This window comes from Saccopteryx bilineata, chromosome 1 (assembly GCF_036850765.1).
Source record: "Saccopteryx bilineata isolate mSacBil1 chromosome 1, mSacBil1_pri_phased_curated, whole genome shotgun sequence".
Lineage (NCBI taxonomy): Eukaryota > Metazoa > Chordata > Mammalia > Chiroptera > Emballonuridae > Saccopteryx > Saccopteryx bilineata.
Window position 1 is genome coordinate 253,784,545 of NC_089490.1, and position 17,883 is coordinate 253,802,427.

The following is a 17,883-nucleotide window of genomic DNA, read 5'->3' on the forward strand; positions in this document are numbered from 1 at the left end:
TTCTTCTAGGATTTACTGGGGTTAGGGGTATGGGGTAATCAGTCCGACACAGTTAAGAAAACAACAAAAAAAGGTGAGAAAAGACAGTTCTTATAGTTTAAAGAGACAAACCAGAGTGATCACATAAGTATAATTTCTGAACACTTCATTCTGTAAATCCAAAGAGGCACTCTTAACAAAATTTTAGCGTATCAACTAAGTCCATTTTCTTCTGATGGAATTTTAAAGAGAAAAGAAAGATCAGATGGCACACCACTCACCAAATTTCTGCGTGGTGAACGTGAACTCCGGGCCGTCCTGCCCGCCCTCGTCCGTGTATGCGGCCATCCGCACCATGTACAGGGTGTCGCTGGACAGCGAGGACAGCGTGTACTCCGTGTGGGTGGAGTCCACGTTCACAACTGGGGGAAACCGAGAACTGTGTGTTAGTCAACGACTCGGCATTTTTGGTTTATTTTTGCTCCATTTTGCCTACATAAGACAGTAAAAGTATCAGAACGGAATAGAAGTATATTTTATCAGAAAACACCTTCCCTCACTGACATAATTGGACCACAAAAGCAACCGTAAGGCACACTCTCTGGGGACAGCATGCCACAAGAAGGTGTACAATATGACAGACTTAAAAATTAGTATTTGAAAGCTTAAGAAAAAAATAACCTGATTCTTAATGAATAGATCTATTTTTATTACCGGTTTCATTTCCAATGTTGGTTTTATAGATTATTGTGTAATTTCTGATGAACCCATTCTGAACATCCACGGGAAGCTTGTCCCACTCTAAGACGGCTTCGTTCTTCCCCACTTTTTTTGTCCGAACAGTGGGTCCTTTGGAAGGTCCTGGAACAGAAAGGATAAAGGTTATTTGCTAACTGAAAATCATCAGAATTTAGTCAACTTTCATTGTCATCAAGTTACCCGAACATACTGAGATATATACTGATTTAAAGTCATTTATAAATGTCTTTTACACAGAAGGATACTGGTCAGAGAAAGTGGGTTTGGACTCACGAGCTTGTTTGAGGTATGCCTGTGTAGACGCGAGGCCTCCCGGTCCGTCCTCATATGCTGGGGTCACTGTTATCAGATAACATTTGCTCTCTTCCAGGTTCCCTAAGGTAAGAAAAGTAGACCAAACGTTGCTTTTTTTTTTTACAATAAAGAAAAGTCTGAATCCATTATTTACTTTTACGTTTTAATTCCACAATGCCCTGCTTTGTTGAAACTGCAGCTTCCTCAGCGGACACCGCCCTCTGTGTGCCGGACTCGAGCTTGGAAACGGCTGGTTTCCTGCTGGCACAGCAGGTGCTAGGCGCTGGCGCTGCCTGTGTGAGTGGTGGCTGTGTTGGTGACACTCGGGGTTGTGCACACCGAGCTCACGCTGTTCTGGGTCTCACCCGCAGTCCAGCAGTTTCTGTACACTCACCTAATTCTCTGACAGCTGTCTGCCGACCCAGACGCCCCGGAAGAGGCTGGGCCCAGCTTGGTGAGGTGATGCAGAAAAAAGAACTAGTCTTATTTCCCCAGAAAGTAACACAATTTTAAAAGAAAAAATTATCGCCTGACCAGATGGTGTCACGGTGGACAGAGCATTAGCCTGGGACACAGAGGACCCAGGTTTCGAAACTGAGGTTGCTGGCTTGAGAGCGGGTTCACCAACTCAACTGCAGGGTTGCTGGCTTGAGCGTGGGGTCGTAGAGTTGACCCCATGGTCGCTCACTTGAAGCCCAAGGTCACTGGCTTGAGCAAGGGGTCACTCACTCTGCTGTAGCCCCTGGTCAAGGCATATATGAGAAAGCAATCAATGAATAACTAAGGTGTCACAACGAGGAGTTGATGCTTCTCATCTCTCTTCCTTTCTGCCTATCTGTACCTCTCTCTGTCACATACACATAAAGAAAAAAATTATCTTGAATACAAGTAATCTAGCTGTTCCTTTAGCACGCAGTAGTAAAATGTTCCTCTGTATACAGCACACTGCATCTGCCTGCGTCAGAAGACAAGGTGGTGTGATCCTGAAGTTGATGCCTTCAGCTTGTGCCTCCTTGAACAGAGCAGCCTTGTCACTCCCTGATAACTCAGTATCGGCCAGGTGAGTCATGTTCACACGCTACTGTAGCACAGCAATGTCACCAGAGCTGGTGCACATCCTGCAGGTCCCAGAGCCCGTGCCAGGTGTTAAGTGTCTACCGTCTGGGGGTTCCCAAACTGTTTCCTTTCTCATGCTTTTAATTTGGTAAGCTTGATAAACCAGACAACCAAGCTTATTAAAACTGTAGGTAAATAGGTCAATGAGGGCCAAGCTGCCTACCTTAAGCATAAAGCTCACAAACTTAACTTTGTTAGTATGTCCTGTGTATCTGCTTTTCTCTGATTCGTGTTATTTGTAGCTGAATTCTAATGGGTATCCTTCTTTACTGAAAACACAGGTTTATAAGCTGATGTATTTTTTTCTCGAGTTTTTAGAGCAGTTTAAAGGCAACGAGCAGAACGTGAGGACGCAGAGCAGCCCAGTGGAGCTCTGCTGTTCTGTTCTGTCCTCGGTTCTTCCCTCCAGTTAAAAGGCCCAGAGGATTGAAGTTCTAGTTCTGTGCCCCCTTTCAACAGCTGTAGAAGAGTCAAGTATTTTCTCATGAAGGCTGAGAAGTGGCATCAGCTACAGAGACCACGCAGCTTGTTAGCAGCAGCAGTTAGACCCTGGACATTTTGTGACACCTCGCTGGATGATGAAAACACCAGTGCAGGAAGAAGACAGTATCACCCCCCAAACCCCCCAGCCAGTAACAGACCCTGCTGTTCAGAGAGGTCAAGTGCAGCTAGTAAATCAGACTCCTAACTGGTAACAATGACAAACTGCACGTCTTTTCCATGCACTGCAAGGCCTGGGAAGCAGAAGCGAGTGAGCAGAGGGAACCGTCTCAACAGCACGAAGGAGAACGCCAGCTGTGATGTGCCAGCAAGTGTACCTCTCAGGTAGGCGCGACGCGTAGTGCCATCCTCCTGCTGCCAGTCCGGGACACAGGGTGCCTTTTCTGACAACACGCACCACTGCAGTATGTACTTGTTGGCAGGTGTATCCGGAGAGGTCCACTCCACCCAGAGCACATTATCTTTAGGAAATGCTTTAAGATCCCTTACAGGGCGAGTTGCTTTAAAACAAAATATGAATATCGCTATGATACACAAACACTTAAAAAATTTCAAATGTTGACATTTTACATTCACATTCATAACCACGTGAGCTATCTTGTTATTAGTTTTTGTAGCATATGATGTCAACATGCATATCCATGAATAAAAGCACATTATAATTTACACATAAAGCAGTCAATGTATTTCAAGCTTAAATCCTTCCTTTCCCCAAATTCTTCATATCCTCTGTGTATGTAAATTATAATTTTCCTTCTTTGAAAGCTACAGATAAACAATACATTCAAGTCACAGGTGTATAAAGTTCCCTGAACCCTAAAATAGCATTTTAAGAACTGGTGAATCCATAATCAGAAAGTGCTCCAATGAGGTCAGTGGCATCCAGCAAGTTTAGGGGAGCTGTGTAACGAGGAGCCCGGCCACCGCTGAGCCTGAGGGTGTCTGAGAACAGTGTCCCCACAGGGCCTATCCTAGCCCCACCCCCTGACACAGACCTGTGAAGTTACGGGCAGGGATGGTCACGGCCGCTGCATCAGACCTGCCCACCAGGTTTCGTGCTGTCAGAGTGGCTTTGTAGCGGTCTCCCGTGAGGGTCACCATCAGGTTTGTGTCATGCACTGTGTAGTTTTGTGGCTGTGATTTCCAGCCTGTGAGGGTCACTTCATAATCCAAGATTTTCCCGTTGGCTTCAAAAGGAGGCAATGTCTGTCGTAAAATATGTACATTAAAAATGCATTTCATCAATCTGGACTCAATTTTCCTTCACGGTCATGCATTTTGCTATTACACGCACAATGAAAGGTGCTAGGTGCTGGCCGCTGGCTGTGCCCCTCAAGTGGAGGCAGCAGAGCGCGAGGGAGCAGCTTGGTCTCCACGGTGGGCCTCGGACAACCCTGTACTGTGCCTGGACCATTTCACACCTGTTTCCTCTTAATCTTTTTTAGTATGATCCACTCATGTCCGTTTATGGCATGCAAAATTTTACATTTGCTGTTACCGACATACATTTAGATTGCCAAAAACCTTTATTACGTCATTACCTTCTGAGTCACTCAGGACAGTTCAATAAAAGACAAGGTCTCTGCTCTTACAGAACGTCTACAGGGCTATGCTCACCGTTCTATGAGGTATTATTACCTGCGGCTGATGAACATGACTTCTACATACTACATAAACCTCTGTGTTTCTATGTAGTATAGCTATCAGATAATTTGCTGATATTAAAATGAATAAAAGTTTAAATTTAAAAAACTCCCCTCATTTCATATACAAGGCATTTACATACTAGAGGAAAGAACATAAATGTGGGACTTTTTTACCTTCCATATGAGTTGTACAGATCTATTGCCATGAGGAGGCGACGGCTCGATCTTATACCAGAAACTCGGTGCCCTGGATGGTCCTAAAGAGAGGACGTACACTTCTTAGAGATCCTTACAGTAACAGTAAGACACAACACTGGAAATCATTCTCACTTTGTTATTAACATGCGAGTCCCTCACACATGCAGTGCCTGTCTCTGCACGTGCCCTTCCCGGCCAGCACGGTGTGCCTGGTCCTCCTTTAGTACACGTGAGAGCTTATGATTTAGATCAGCGGTTCTCAACCTGTGGGTCGCAACCCACAGGTTGAGAACCGCTGATTTAGATGATACTGAAACTCTTTTGTAACCTTAAAGTCGTAAAGCTGCAAATATAGCCTAAGCACTAACCAGAGATGCTTACTGCTTAAAAATAAAATGGAGGCCTGACCTGTGGTGGCACAGTGGATAAAGTGTCGACCTGGAAATGCTGAGGTCGCCGGTTTGAAACCCTGGGCTTTCCTGGTCAAGGCACATATGGGAGTTGATGCTTCCAGCTCCTCCCCCCTGTCTCTCTCTCCTCTCTCTCTCTGTCTGTCTCTCTCTCTCCTCTCTAAAATGAATAAATAAAAATTAAAAAAATTAAAAAAAAAATAAATAAAATGGAAAAGTCCAATTTAAATAATACATGCTTAAAAGCCCTACACATATAAATGTAGGAACACAAAACAAATGAAAATCCATGGAGTAAATGTAGTATGAATTTATTTCCTTCCTGGGGTGATTCCAGATAATGAGATATAATACAGAGGAATTCACAAACTTGTTGGGATTATCACCGACCATGTGGGAAAAAGCACTTTATAAAACAAAGTGTCAAGTGCTAGTGATTAGATTTTCAGGATTCCTGCAGGATCACCTGATTTTTAGAAAATTTTATCAATTGAATTGCAAAACATGGTATTCAGAAGGATTTAGAAAGCATCAGAACGGACTCTGCGCAGTGCCGTGGGGGTCGGGAAGAGGGACCATAGCTGACCAGACATGGAGGAGGCTGCCTTCACAGGGGCTGAAACGGATACATCCCCAAGCACAGAGACACACAGGGAAGAATGTGAAGTTACAGAGAAAGCACACGTGGGCTAAGAGTGTTTCCACACACACAGTAAACCTCGAGGCTGCACTCCCTGAGCTTATGGCATGCCCCTTTCTGAGTTCCACAGATCTCTGATCTGTCAAAGGCCATCTCCTCAGAAAAGCACACAGGCCCTCAGCACACTGTTTACATTTTTAAACGGTTCCGAACTCACTCAAGTGACCCAAGTATTTTAAAGGCCCTGGCTTAGACAAAGGCATCTGGCTGAGGATGCCCCTTCCCAGCATTTGTGAGCGAGAAGAGGTTCTCAGTGAAGGGAGCACTGGACTCCTCTCCACTCGCTACGTATCCAGCCCCTGAGTAGGGGTGGGGTGGGGGGCACAGGTGGTCAGGGGATTACACCTGAGGCCACGGCCACTGATGCCCACAGGTGAGATGCGGACAGGAAACCACTCAGGAAGAAAAGTCTACTCCTTGTTGGGTAGCTGCCCTGGCGAGAAACCACCCACCAAAATACCAGGATTCTTTTCTAGGGCCTTAGCAAGTGCTAGCAGAAAAAATAAGAAATACAGTATAGGCATCTTTTTTTTTTTTTTTTTTTTTTTTTTTTAAAGAGAGAGAAAGAGGGACAGATGGGGCAGACAGGAAGGAGAGAGATGAGAAGCATCAGTTCTTTGTTGCGGCAACTTAGTTGTTCATTGATTGCTTTCTCATACGTGCCTTGACTGGGGGTGCTATAGCAGAGTCAGTGACCCCTTATTCAAGCCAGTGACCTTGAGCTTCAAGCCAGTGAGACTTGCTCAAACCAGATGAGCCGCGCTCAAGCTGGGGACCTTGGGGTTTTGAACCTGGGTCCTCCGCATCCCAGTCTGACGCCCTATCCACTGCGCCACTGCCTGGTAAGTATAGGTATCTTTCTGATAGTGAGGACCTGAGGTACAGTTTGCTAGGCAGCGTGACTTGAATGATTCAGGATGTCTCTCTGGTCAGGTATCTCTCTGGACTGGTCTCCGTCAATAAGGCGGGTTTCTCCTGGTCTCTAAACCACCACTCCTAGGATAATCTTAGTGAATCAGGTATCATCTACATCTAAAATATCAACAATGAACCCTATATTTTATATTCTCAAGTCCTTAAAATGAAACTACAATAATGAATAAAATAACCAGGAAATAAGCAATGAGCTCTCACTATTAAAACCAGGCAAGTTCACAGCCAGAATCCCAACCGCTGTGTTCCTTCACGTGCCCGCCCACGCCCACCCACTTACTGTCCTCATAGGTGACCCCACTTGCTTCCTCACTCCAGTCGCTCCAGAATCCCCTCCCATCTTCCTTCACGCAGCGAATCCTGAACACATACTCTGTGAAAGGTCGAAGGTCCTGGACAGTGAACGACGAGCGGGTGGACGCTGTGTCTTCAGGAGGAATCTGAAAACAAGGCAAATCCGCCAATGGAAAACCCAGTGGCATTTGTTACAGGTCTTCTACAGGCTTAGGACTTCAGAAAGTAATTTAATGAAACAAGACTAATATGTTAACTCCAGTTCCGGAGAGAAAAAAATGCAAGTCAGAAAACAGCCCAAAGCAGTGAAGGTAACAGGTGTGGGATGTATGGAAACATCTGTTCTCAACCTTTCTCCCTTCCTGCCAGAGGCCAGCCCGGGTGTGCTGCAGGCAGAGTGCAAGTCAAGGAGGGCGTTGGACAGGGGCACGACCGAGCGCAGAGAAACCCGGAGAGCGGTCCAGCATCTGCAAGAGGAAGTGGGGTCACCTGGGGAGGAGCCTTGACCTTAGGCTGAGAGGCACTGGCAACTCTGGGGGGCGCAGGCAAAGCAAAACACGGGAACCTCTGCTCTCTCCTCCCTCAGGCCAACCCCCCCGGGGGGGGGGGGGCAACCAAAAGCAACAGGAACTCAGAGAAAGCTGCTCAGGGCAGCAACCCAGACAACGAGCACACCGAGAAGGACCTGGACAGGCGAAAGAAAGACAGCAGATCCATCCAAACAAAAGCACTGCTGTGAACACACTTGGTTTTTAAGAAAAAAAGAGGAGACTAACTATAGATACATAACTGGTTCTTTCTGCTACTGAGATGCCAATATTGCATACAAAATCGGTGGCAGTGTTTTTTTTTTTGTACCAGTGAATTAAGGTGTTATGATCTTTAAAACGTATTTTGAAGAATTTCGGGTATGTATCTGCTGTGTATATGAAGCAATAATCCATTTTGGTTTACTCCTTTTTCTTTTTAAAAATTATTTATTGATTTTAGAGACAGAAAGGAGGGAAGGGGAGAGAGGGGAGAGACAGAGAAAGAGAGAGAGAGAGAGAGAGAGAGAGAGAGAGAACCAACTGAACTAACTGGCCACCAGGACCTTAGTGCTTTTTCTAACTGTATTAGATACTGGAACAGAGCACAGAAGTGGTAAGGTCATAGGCTCAATTCCCTTATGAGCTCATTATTGCAAACATAGAAACCAAACAAAAGCATGCTATTAATGATGAATGGAATAAAACAAAGAAGGGTCTGGGGAGCTCAAAGCTCCAGAGAGACTTGTAAGAGTCCCCAAGTGTTTCTTCTGCTGACAGCATCTTCTTTGGGGACATTGTCCTTTTCAGTCTTAAAAGTCCCCCACCAATCCCTTCCTCAACCTCAGGGCTTGGCAAATTCACTATTAGTAACAGGCTAGGAGGTAAATATTTTAGGCTGTGGCCCAAATGGCCTCTGTTGCATTACCCAACTCTCCCATTGTAGCACAGAAGTAGCTAGAGACACTATGTAAATAATTGTGTGTGGCTGTGTTCTAATAAAACTTTATTTACAAAACCAGACAGCAGCCTGGATGTGGCCTGCAGAGTTGGTGTGCCAACCTGACTCGACCTTATGCATATAATCTCTTCATTTTTACTCCTCCACTTAATTTGCTTATATTTGTGTTCCTTTCTCCTCCCAACAAAAATGCTATTCCCTCCTGTCCTTGCATTACTTCCTTATTCCACTTACAAAAGTTACTGTATTCACCAAACCTGCATTTTCTATTTGGATGTCTTCCTGGTTGCCCTTGCTTGAATTGAAATACAGACCTAGAAGAGGCGTCTAGCAAAAAAAACAAAAAATATTTCACAAGCAAGACACTTGGAAAAGGGTTGAGCCTTGTAGGTGGTTAGAGGGTTACAAGAGACTACTTGGAAACAAAGTAACTTTGCACTTACCTGGCTCCACGTGGAGGCATCCCTGGTTCTATACTGAATGTCATACTTCAGTCCTATAATGTCTTTCACGCGGGGGTTGATCCATGTCAGCTTTAAGATGCTAGACAGTTCCTCCGAGTTGGTGATGGACAAGTTATGCGGTGGATTGGGCTTCACTGAAGAGCAAAATAAAGACTAACAGTTATTGACTTCCTACACAGACTCAGATGTCCTCGTTACATTGTCTGACTTCACAATATTCATTTCTTCTCACTCAGGGAACTCATTTCTCTGAAAACAATCCATGCCGTATTTTATAATAAGGAGACCTGTCTAAGCTTTCGTTTTAGTTTATTACATTAATCTCTTTAGGTTCAGATACCAAAAAAACATTTCTAACAAAAAAAAATTAAAAATAAATGGACCATGTATACTATGACTATAATTCTGTAATATGTTTGGCAACTTGAACAAATACCAAGATGACATTCAATGTGAAAAGAGCTCAGAGCATGATTGGACAATGGGTAGTTTTCTCTTTCCAAATTATTTTTCATGTTCCTGATAAAATAAATTTGTAAGAGTCACTAATAAAATAAATGTTTGTTTCTACAGTAGTTAAAAATCTAAAAAATGCTTTAATTTATAAATCCCTGTATGGTTTAATAAATTCTCAAATTCAGGTTTCTAGCCACCTTTATCTACGGGATCGAAATTGCTGTGATCTGACGTGGCCTTCCCGAGGGCGTTCTCGGCTTCCACCCAGACTTCAATGTTGACAAAATACACAGGAGAGTAGTCCACAGTGCACGAGGTGGGCATGCCACGTTTTGTTTTACAATCAGCAAACTTCTCTGTTGCCCTGAGGAAAAAAAGGGAAGAATCAGTTATGAAAAGCAGATCTGAAAAAATGAGAGTAAAAAAGGTTACTTGAGAAGAGTTTAGTGAGGCCCAGGTTATTATAGCTTAAAATACATTAATTCTAGTATGTTTGAAGTAGATGGCTAAAAACAAAATTTCTTAAAAACTACCTGCGTTTCTTTAAAACTCAGTTTGCTCTGTACTGTAAATACAAAATGATTAACAAATTTTTACTCTAGGAATGTTACATTTAGAATGTTATGCTCTATCCTATTGACCCTTCTCTAAAAATCATCTATCTTCTGTAGTCTTAGCATTGTGCCATTCCTCTTCTGACACAGAACCCACACCACCACCATCTCTTTAAACACAGCTGGCTTGGAGGCGGGGAGAGGGCGGGGCTGAGACTGTCACCGACTGCCCTCAGCCCCTCCCAGCCAAGCAAATGAAAAAGATAAAACAAACCCAAGCCTTGTTTTATACATTTGACTTTTTGGATTAACTATTTCATATTTTAATAAAACTTCATAGAAACAAAAATAAAATGAAACATTAACTCTTGTACTGAGCTGGTGGTCCCACGGACCAAAGACAGCTAACTGAAATATCAAAAACAATACCCATAGATTGAAACACACCAAGTGTGTTAACATACAGACTCAGGAAGCCCCTCATTACCTACTTTTGGAAGATACTGGGGAACCAAGTCATTATAAAACTAGTTAATAAAGGGGAATATTAAGACCATTTTGCTTGTCTTATATAACTTGTACCTCAGGGTAACCAAGAGTTGATGAAGAGAAGTTTTAAGTATTCCAGGTTCGACAAAAAAGACAGAGTAGCACTATTCTGCATCTCAGATACAAATAATGACTGCTGATGACTGCCCAAACCTTTAAGTCAGTGGTCCCCAACCCCTGGTCCGCGAACCGGTACCGGTCCGCAAAGAAAGAATAAATAACTTACATTATTTCCGTTTTATTTATATTTAAGTCTGAATGATGTTTTATTTTTAAAAAATGACCAGATTCCCTCTGTTACATCCATCTAAGACTCAATCTTGACGCTTGTCTCGGTCACATGATACATTTATCCGTCCCACCCTAAAAAGGCCGGTCCGTGAAAATATTTTCTGACATTAAACCGGTCCATGGCCCAAAAAAGGTTGGGGACCACTGCTTTAAGTGAAAAATTGTTGGGAAGTAATATAGTTAAATCCTCCAAACATGCTGCTGAGTCATAAACTTCTTCACACTGTCTGATTCCATCTAGATGACATCCAGGAAGAGGCCAAAGTCTTCAGTGAAGAGAATCAGACAGGTGACTGTGTGAAGGGATTAGGAGGGGGCCGGGGACAGAAATGGACATGACAAACTTTCTGGGTGTTAGTAATGTTCTGTATCTTGTCGGGGGGTCTGAGTTACACAGGTATGTGCACGCTGGTACAACTGATGTATTTCAGCTATGTTAGTATATTTAGGATACACATAAAATCTGCCCAAAAATAAAAACACACCTGTGAACATCTAGGTATTTATGGCTAATTAATGACGTATGTGAAGTGTGTTTAACGGCAAGGCATTCTAATGTCTGCAACTCCTTTGAAGTGCATGGAAAAGATGGACTGATAGGCAGATACAGATACGTGATAAAGAGAATGTAGCACAATCCTAATTGTGGAATCTCGGCTATGGGTATGTAGAAGCATTCACTATAAAACTCTTTCCATTTTCATGTCTGATGGAAAATTTTATAATGAATGTCCCGGGCTGACAATGCCTGAGACCCCAGTCATCTCTGTACGAGAGGGAAGAACAAGGGAACATTACATACTGGTGGTCCCTGATGGAAGTGCACAGTACTCCTAGTAATTATTTTTGAAAAAAAAAAAAAATCACAGCTGAATTTGAGCCAGTGTCAAGATCTAACAGGAATCTTGAGGAAATGAAGGGACAGGAATGTTCAACAATGTAAACCATTATTTCACCAAATGAATCACAAAGAAGAGAGAAGCAGGTGGGGCCTATTGCTGAGAGAGACTGACAAGACATGGCAATCTGAAACATACAACACGATTTACATCTTCATTTGAACAAAATGTAAAGATACATGGATTTACAAGATAGCCGGGGAAACTGAACCCTAATGGAAAATGTAACAATGACATTAGGAGTATTTTCAGTTATATTTGTTAAGGGTAATAATGGTATGTAGCTATGTTATTATTTCATTTTAAAGGTGTCTATCTTTTTAGAGATATGTATAAAGTATTACGAATACAATGGTATGAGTCTGAGATCCTCTTTCAGATGTTCTGGGTAGGGGTGTGCACACAAAATTGGTCCTGAGCTGGTCACTACGGAAGGTGTGTGAGGACACATGGAAATTTAATAACTAGTCTTTCTGCTCTTACGTTTCATATGTTCTAACTTCAGAGTCAAAATGTTTAAAACTTTGCATTTAATACTGCTACTTAACAAAATAACAATTCCAACACAAATGATTTGCTTAATAAATCCAACACCCCACCAACATGAGACGACTTGCCATTCGGATTTTAAAGTGAAGTTTGTTTCCAGGTACGTCTCCCGTCCGGGGTCCCAGTGGCACGTCATCTTCTTCCCCTCGTTCACAATGCAACTCAGGCCCTTAGGTTTCTCTGGAGGCACTGACAGGGAAAATCGAGCAACTTTCAAAAAGCTTTATACCCACAAATTCCACGTAATTTATATACTACCCAAGAAATTGACAGCCTAAATTAAAAAGAGAAGCCCAACCAAGGAAACTGTGGACATAATGAACGATGGGCACCTAAAAAATTAATTTCTATTTAAACTCAAACTTCTTTCTAAACAGTTAGATACATTTTTCTTTCTTAACTGTCATTAACTAGAATATTTAAAATTGATTTTCTACATAAAAACAACTTTCATTTATAACTAGATAACAGTATTAACTGATTTCTCTATTAAGTGCATTTTTAAAAGCAGTATTTGCATATTAGTAAGAGGCAAGGAAACAGAAGCAGGAAGGACTCATTTGTCTTTCCTTGCTGGGGTGGAAGCCAAGTTCTGGTTCCGGGTGGCCCATGGGTTTGACAGTCGCTCTCTCTCGGGCCCCCTGGGTCCCCTCCCTGACTCAGAGGAGGGCCCTTCTCCAGCATTCACTCGCCTCCTCAGGTGGCTGCTTACCGTGCATTTGTCAGCAATTAAGGGATACTGAACAAATTCAGACAATTCAACAATTCTTTTTGGGGTTGGGTGGGTCAAAAGATTCTTCTAGAAAATAGAGGCTTGGCTTTCAGGGAAAATAGAAAACCTGTGTTACTTTTTAGGTTGTTTTTTTTTTTGCATATTAGATGAAACTAGTTCTGCTTCTAGGTTTATTTTTAAAAAACAATTATGTACGGCCCTGGCCAGTTTGCTCAGTGGTAGAGCATTGGCCCAGCGTGTGAAAGTTCCGGGTTCTATTCCCGGCCAGGGCACACAGGAGAAATGTCCATCTGCTTCTCCACCCTTCCCTCTCTCCTTTCTCTCTTTCTCTTCCCTTCCCACAGCCAAGGCTCCATTGGAGCAAAGTTAGCCCAGGGGCTGAGGATGGCTCCATGGCTTCTGCCTCAGGTGCTAGAATAGCTCCAGTTGCAACAGTGCAACGCCCCAGATGGGCAGAGCATCGCCTCCTGGTGGGCATGCCAGGTGGATCCCGGTCGGGCACATGAGAGTCTTCTCTCTCGGTCTCCCCACTTCTCACTTCAGAAAGATACAACAAAAAACCCCAAAAAACCATGTGCAAAAGTCATTGACCCACCAAGTTACTGCATTTCATAAAGACCAACATGCAACATTAAACCTTTCAACAGTCATGACAGAGTCTGAAATAAGACATAAACAAGACTTACAGCCTGAAATGACTGTGATTCCATAAACGTTCTGAGCAATCTGTCCATAGGTACGGATGTTGCAAGTGAGTTGAACATTCAGTAGAGACATGTCCGTGAACGTGACACTGGACGTCGTTCTGTTTATGACAGTGTATTGCTCTTGGGGGACAATGGCGTGGTTTGTCTTCCAGAAAATGTCATCGGCATTGACATGGAAATGGTCGATGCATTTATCCGTCAGCACACAGACAGCAGTGAAATTGGAGCCAAGCTGCACCACCGGAGATTCGGGGTAGATATAGCCACAGGGGTCTAGAAGTTCACCTGCAGAGAATAAGAACAGAACACCTAAACAGGGGCCACATTTCACCGCTGCAAAGCTGTATCTGGTGCCCAGGCGGTCCCTCAATCTCCACTACAACATCGCTAGACTCAGAAGAGGAAGAAACACCCAGTGAAAATTAGTATGGTCCGAGTTTAATACCAAAGTTTGCAAGAAGTGTACAGATTATGGGAAGATGGAGATGGATTACAAAGAAAACCCGTGCTAGCTTCAGCCCTTTCCACAATATTCGACCTTGAGAAAACACAGGCCATCACCTCTGCTGGATTCCTCCTTGCTCAGCCGCTCCATTCCCATCCCTCCACTCAGAGCCAGGCCTAACTTCAACTCCTCAAGACCCAGCAGTGCAGTCTCTGCTCCTCTCCGGTCCTGAGCGCTGCAGGGAGCAGGGGGGTGCTATACACCATTCACACATCACAATTCTGACAGCAAATGAGAGACAGAAACAGGAGGACCAGATAGCCAAGTCGATTAGCTTTCACAGTAAGTGTATAAAATATAAAACTCAACTATGTAACTAGAACTATTACCTACTCCATGTTGATGACATTGAAACCCATCTCCAGCTCCAACTTTTTTTTTAATTAAAAAAATTTTTTTTTGTATTTTTCTGAAGTTAGAAGTGGGGAGGCAGAGAGACAGACGCCCGCATGCGCATGACCGGGATCCACCTGGCATGCCCACCAGGGGGCGATGCTCTGCCCCTCTAGGGTGTCGCTCCGCTGCAACCGGAGCCATTCTGGCACCTGAGGCAGAGGCCATGGAGCCATCCTCAGCACCCAGGCCAACTTTGCTCCAATGGAGCCTTGGCTGCAGGAGGGGAAGAGAGAGACAGAGAGGAAGGAGAGGGGGAAGGGTGGAGAAGCAGATGGGCGCTTCTCCTGTGTGTCCTGGCCAGGAACAGAACCCGGAACTTTCTTTTTTTTTTTCTTTTTTTCCTACCCTCTTTTTTTTCCAATTTTATTTTTATTTTATTTATTCATTTTAGAAAGGAGAGAGAGATAGAGAGAGAAGGGGGGGAGGAGCAGGAAGCATCAACTCCCATATGTGCCTTGACCAGGCAAGCCCAGGGTTTCGAACCAGCGACCTCAGCATTTCCAGGTCGATGCTTTATCCACTGCGCCACCGCAGGTCAGGCAGAACCCGGAACTTTCACACGCTGGGCTGACGCTCTACCACGGAGCTAGCTAGCCAGGGTCCAACTTCCTGTTTTCAATAGCTTACAAAATATACCCACCTGACATGTTCCTCAAGTACTTGAAAATGAACATGTCTAAACCAAATGCATGACAGCCCCTTTCAAACTCATTCTTATTTCTCTACCTCTGCTAACTCACAGTACCAGTCCCAACTGGTCTTTCAGGTGGACACCCTGCCATCACCATCAACATCTCTGGCTGGCCCCCTCAGCCTGAAGCTGGACAGCACTGCACCAAGTGCTTCTGGTTACATACTCGTGCCGTATGTGCCCCCCCCCACCCTGCTCTGACCATTGTAGCCCTGGCCCCACTCTCATGCTGTGCCCCCCCCAACCCCACAGCCTGGACCGCTACAGCCCTGGCCTCTGCCGCAACGGCCTGGGCTCCTCCTGGCCTCTCTTATCACTGCTGCTGGAGCTGCTCCTCCAGTGGGAGGCTTTGCCTGGTGCTGAGCTGCTGAATGGCATCCTGGTCCCATGGAGACAAATTCCCAGCCAGTCAGCTTGCTGCTCTTTTCTCCAGTCCCCCTCCTTCCCCAGGTCTAGAGTCTTACAGCCCCTTTCCTCAGTGAGTCCATTCCCTCTGGGGAAATAAAGTCAACAATGGCTATCTTAAAGAGCCTTCTGAGAGTCACCATAACTTAAAGCACACACTGTGACGCCCAGCACCCGACAGGCCTCCAGCCACCAGCCGGCCGCCATGACGGGTACTCCACAGAGCCAGTGCCCCAGAAACAGTGACAGGGTCTGGAAGTCCCCCAGAGCAAATGGTTCTAACAGCCAAGGTAAGAAGGCCCAGGAGGGCAGCAACAGGGACCTGAGAAGATTCGGGAGAGCACTGCCCTCTGATTTATAGAGAGCCGCATACCATTCGAGTCAACCTCCACTACCCACCGGACGCTTCTAAATCCCGCTGGGCCCCAAGCTTGGACGACACAGAGAAGGCAGCTACCTCACAGAGCTAAACAAATTATTTTCCTATTCTATATCTCTCAGTCAGCAGGAAGAGCTAAATACAGTCTTTGCAGTCAGAACAGTGCCCCTAAAAGGAATCCTGGGGCCTCTTCTAAACCCTGCAGGACCCCGAGTTGGAACGTGTATTTGTTTCAAAATGTATAGTGCGGCTTGTTTATGTGACCTCACCATTATTTCCCCACATGTCTACTGTATGTCCTAGTGCATAAGACTTCATCTTGTGGGTACCAGTAAGAACACTATTGCCCTGTGACGCTTGGCCAGTCCTTGCGACTCCCTGGCTTCATTCCTTGGCGAAACCACTCCTGTTCTACTTTCTCTAAACTAAGTAAGTATGGGGAACAGTAAATATAAAATATAGAGGATTAGAGAACATAGGAAACAACCAGAGACAATACAACCAATACTAATCATTTTTAATCACACAGAATAAGAGAAATACTAGAAATGGGCAAATGTTCACGTTTTTGAAGAGAAGCACAGGCTCATTAAAACCGTCCCATTCCAAATTAATCCCATTTTTACAGGGCTTTCTGAGATTGAACTGTAGAAAGAGAGTTGTTTTTTTTTTTAATTTAAAAAGGTATCTGACAAAATTAGTTGGGGTATTCACATGGGCAAGATGACGATGTGGATTGGAATATAACAGATAGCAGAACGAATATTAGGAAACTGGGGATATTTGGCTGTTGCTGATCTATGTACAAAAATAAAAATTTCATGGATTCAACCTAATAAATTTTTAATTGGCCAATGACTCACAGAATAAAAAATAGTGACCAGGAGGAAAGCTGACAGTGAGGAGCCCTGAGTGGTCTGCTGTGGCCTGCGAGGTCCTGGGCGCAGCTCTGTCCCCTGCCCCTGACTCTCAGTCCACACAGAGGTGGGCTCTCTGTTCCCACCCCCCACTCAGGCCTGTGTGGGGCCTCCGAGTGCCCCAGCCAAGGCGGCATGCTCTCATTAAAACATCCCACTGCGACTAGCTCTTTCTCTCCAGACGTCTGCCCTTAGAAGCTAGCTGACGTGGCGTGGAAGCCAAGGCCACATGGACAGACCACGTGCGGTGCCCGCCCTGGCTGATGGCCCCGGCAAAGCCTCCGGCTCCAGCCAGCAACACCACCAGACACACAAGTAAATGAGCCTTTTGAGGACCTTAGCCCCAATCTCTAAAAATCTCAGGTGAGGCCCCAGACATCACGGGGCAAGGACCAATGAGTCTGGCTGTGTAGATCCGTATTTCTGACTCACATACACCATGAGAAATAATCATTGTTGTTATTTTAAACCATGGAGTTTTGGAAACATTTGTGAGGCAGCAACAGATACTGTGGTCCTGTTATTTCCAACATTTTAATCAACAACTTGGGAGAAAACAGAGAGACACACACATTTTTCAAATTAGTAAAGGACTAAGGATTGTCAGCACTCTGAATGATAAAGTTACGTCTCAAACATTAGGTTGAAAGATTAGGCCAACAGGCTAAAACTAATAAAGTGAACTCTGCAAAAGAAGAAAGAATCTCCCACTCAGGTTGATAAGAAAGAAATGGCTAGACATTAACTCCTATGAAAACAAACAGAATTTTCCCTTACCAGTAGCTTAGCTTAACACGAAACTGCAGCACAGTTCAGCTGGCAAAAGACTATGTTGTTTTATTTTTATTATTATTATTTTTTTATATTTTCCTGAAGTGAGAAGTGGGAGGCAGACAGACTCCTGCATGTGACCAAGATCCATCCAGCATGCCCACCAGGGGGCAATGCTCTGCCCATCTGGGGAGTTACTCTGTTGCAACTGGAGCCATTCTAGCACCTGAGGCGGAGGCCACGAAGCCATCCTCAGTGCCCGGGGCCAACTTTGCTCCCATGGAGCCTTGGCTGTGCGA

At 44.5% G+C, this 17,883-nt stretch overlaps 1 protein-coding gene across 1 annotated transcript in view; it reads right to left on the reverse strand.

Moving 5' to 3' along the window:
- IL6ST (interleukin 6 cytokine family signal transducer) overlaps window positions 1-17,883 on the reverse strand; it is a 38,937-nt gene that overhangs the window by 10,332 nt on the left and 10,722 nt on the right. Inside the window, exons 3-13 of the mRNA XM_066240894.1 lie at window positions 13,500-13,805; window positions 12,149-12,269; window positions 9,436-9,602; window positions 8,762-8,916; window positions 6,817-6,976; window positions 4,470-4,552; window positions 3,645-3,855; window positions 2,967-3,149; window positions 1,012-1,113; window positions 694-840; window positions 261-401 (exon numbers count right to left, since the gene is read on the reverse strand). Coding sequence (XP_066096991.1) covers window positions 261-401; window positions 694-840; window positions 1,012-1,113; window positions 2,967-3,149; window positions 3,645-3,855; window positions 4,470-4,552; window positions 6,817-6,976; window positions 8,762-8,916; window positions 9,436-9,602; window positions 12,149-12,269; window positions 13,500-13,805 — 1,776 coding nt within the window. The remainder of the gene's footprint in view (window positions 1-260; window positions 402-693; window positions 841-1,011; window positions 1,114-2,966; window positions 3,150-3,644; window positions 3,856-4,469; window positions 4,553-6,816; window positions 6,977-8,761; window positions 8,917-9,435; window positions 9,603-12,148; window positions 12,270-13,499; window positions 13,806-17,883) is intronic.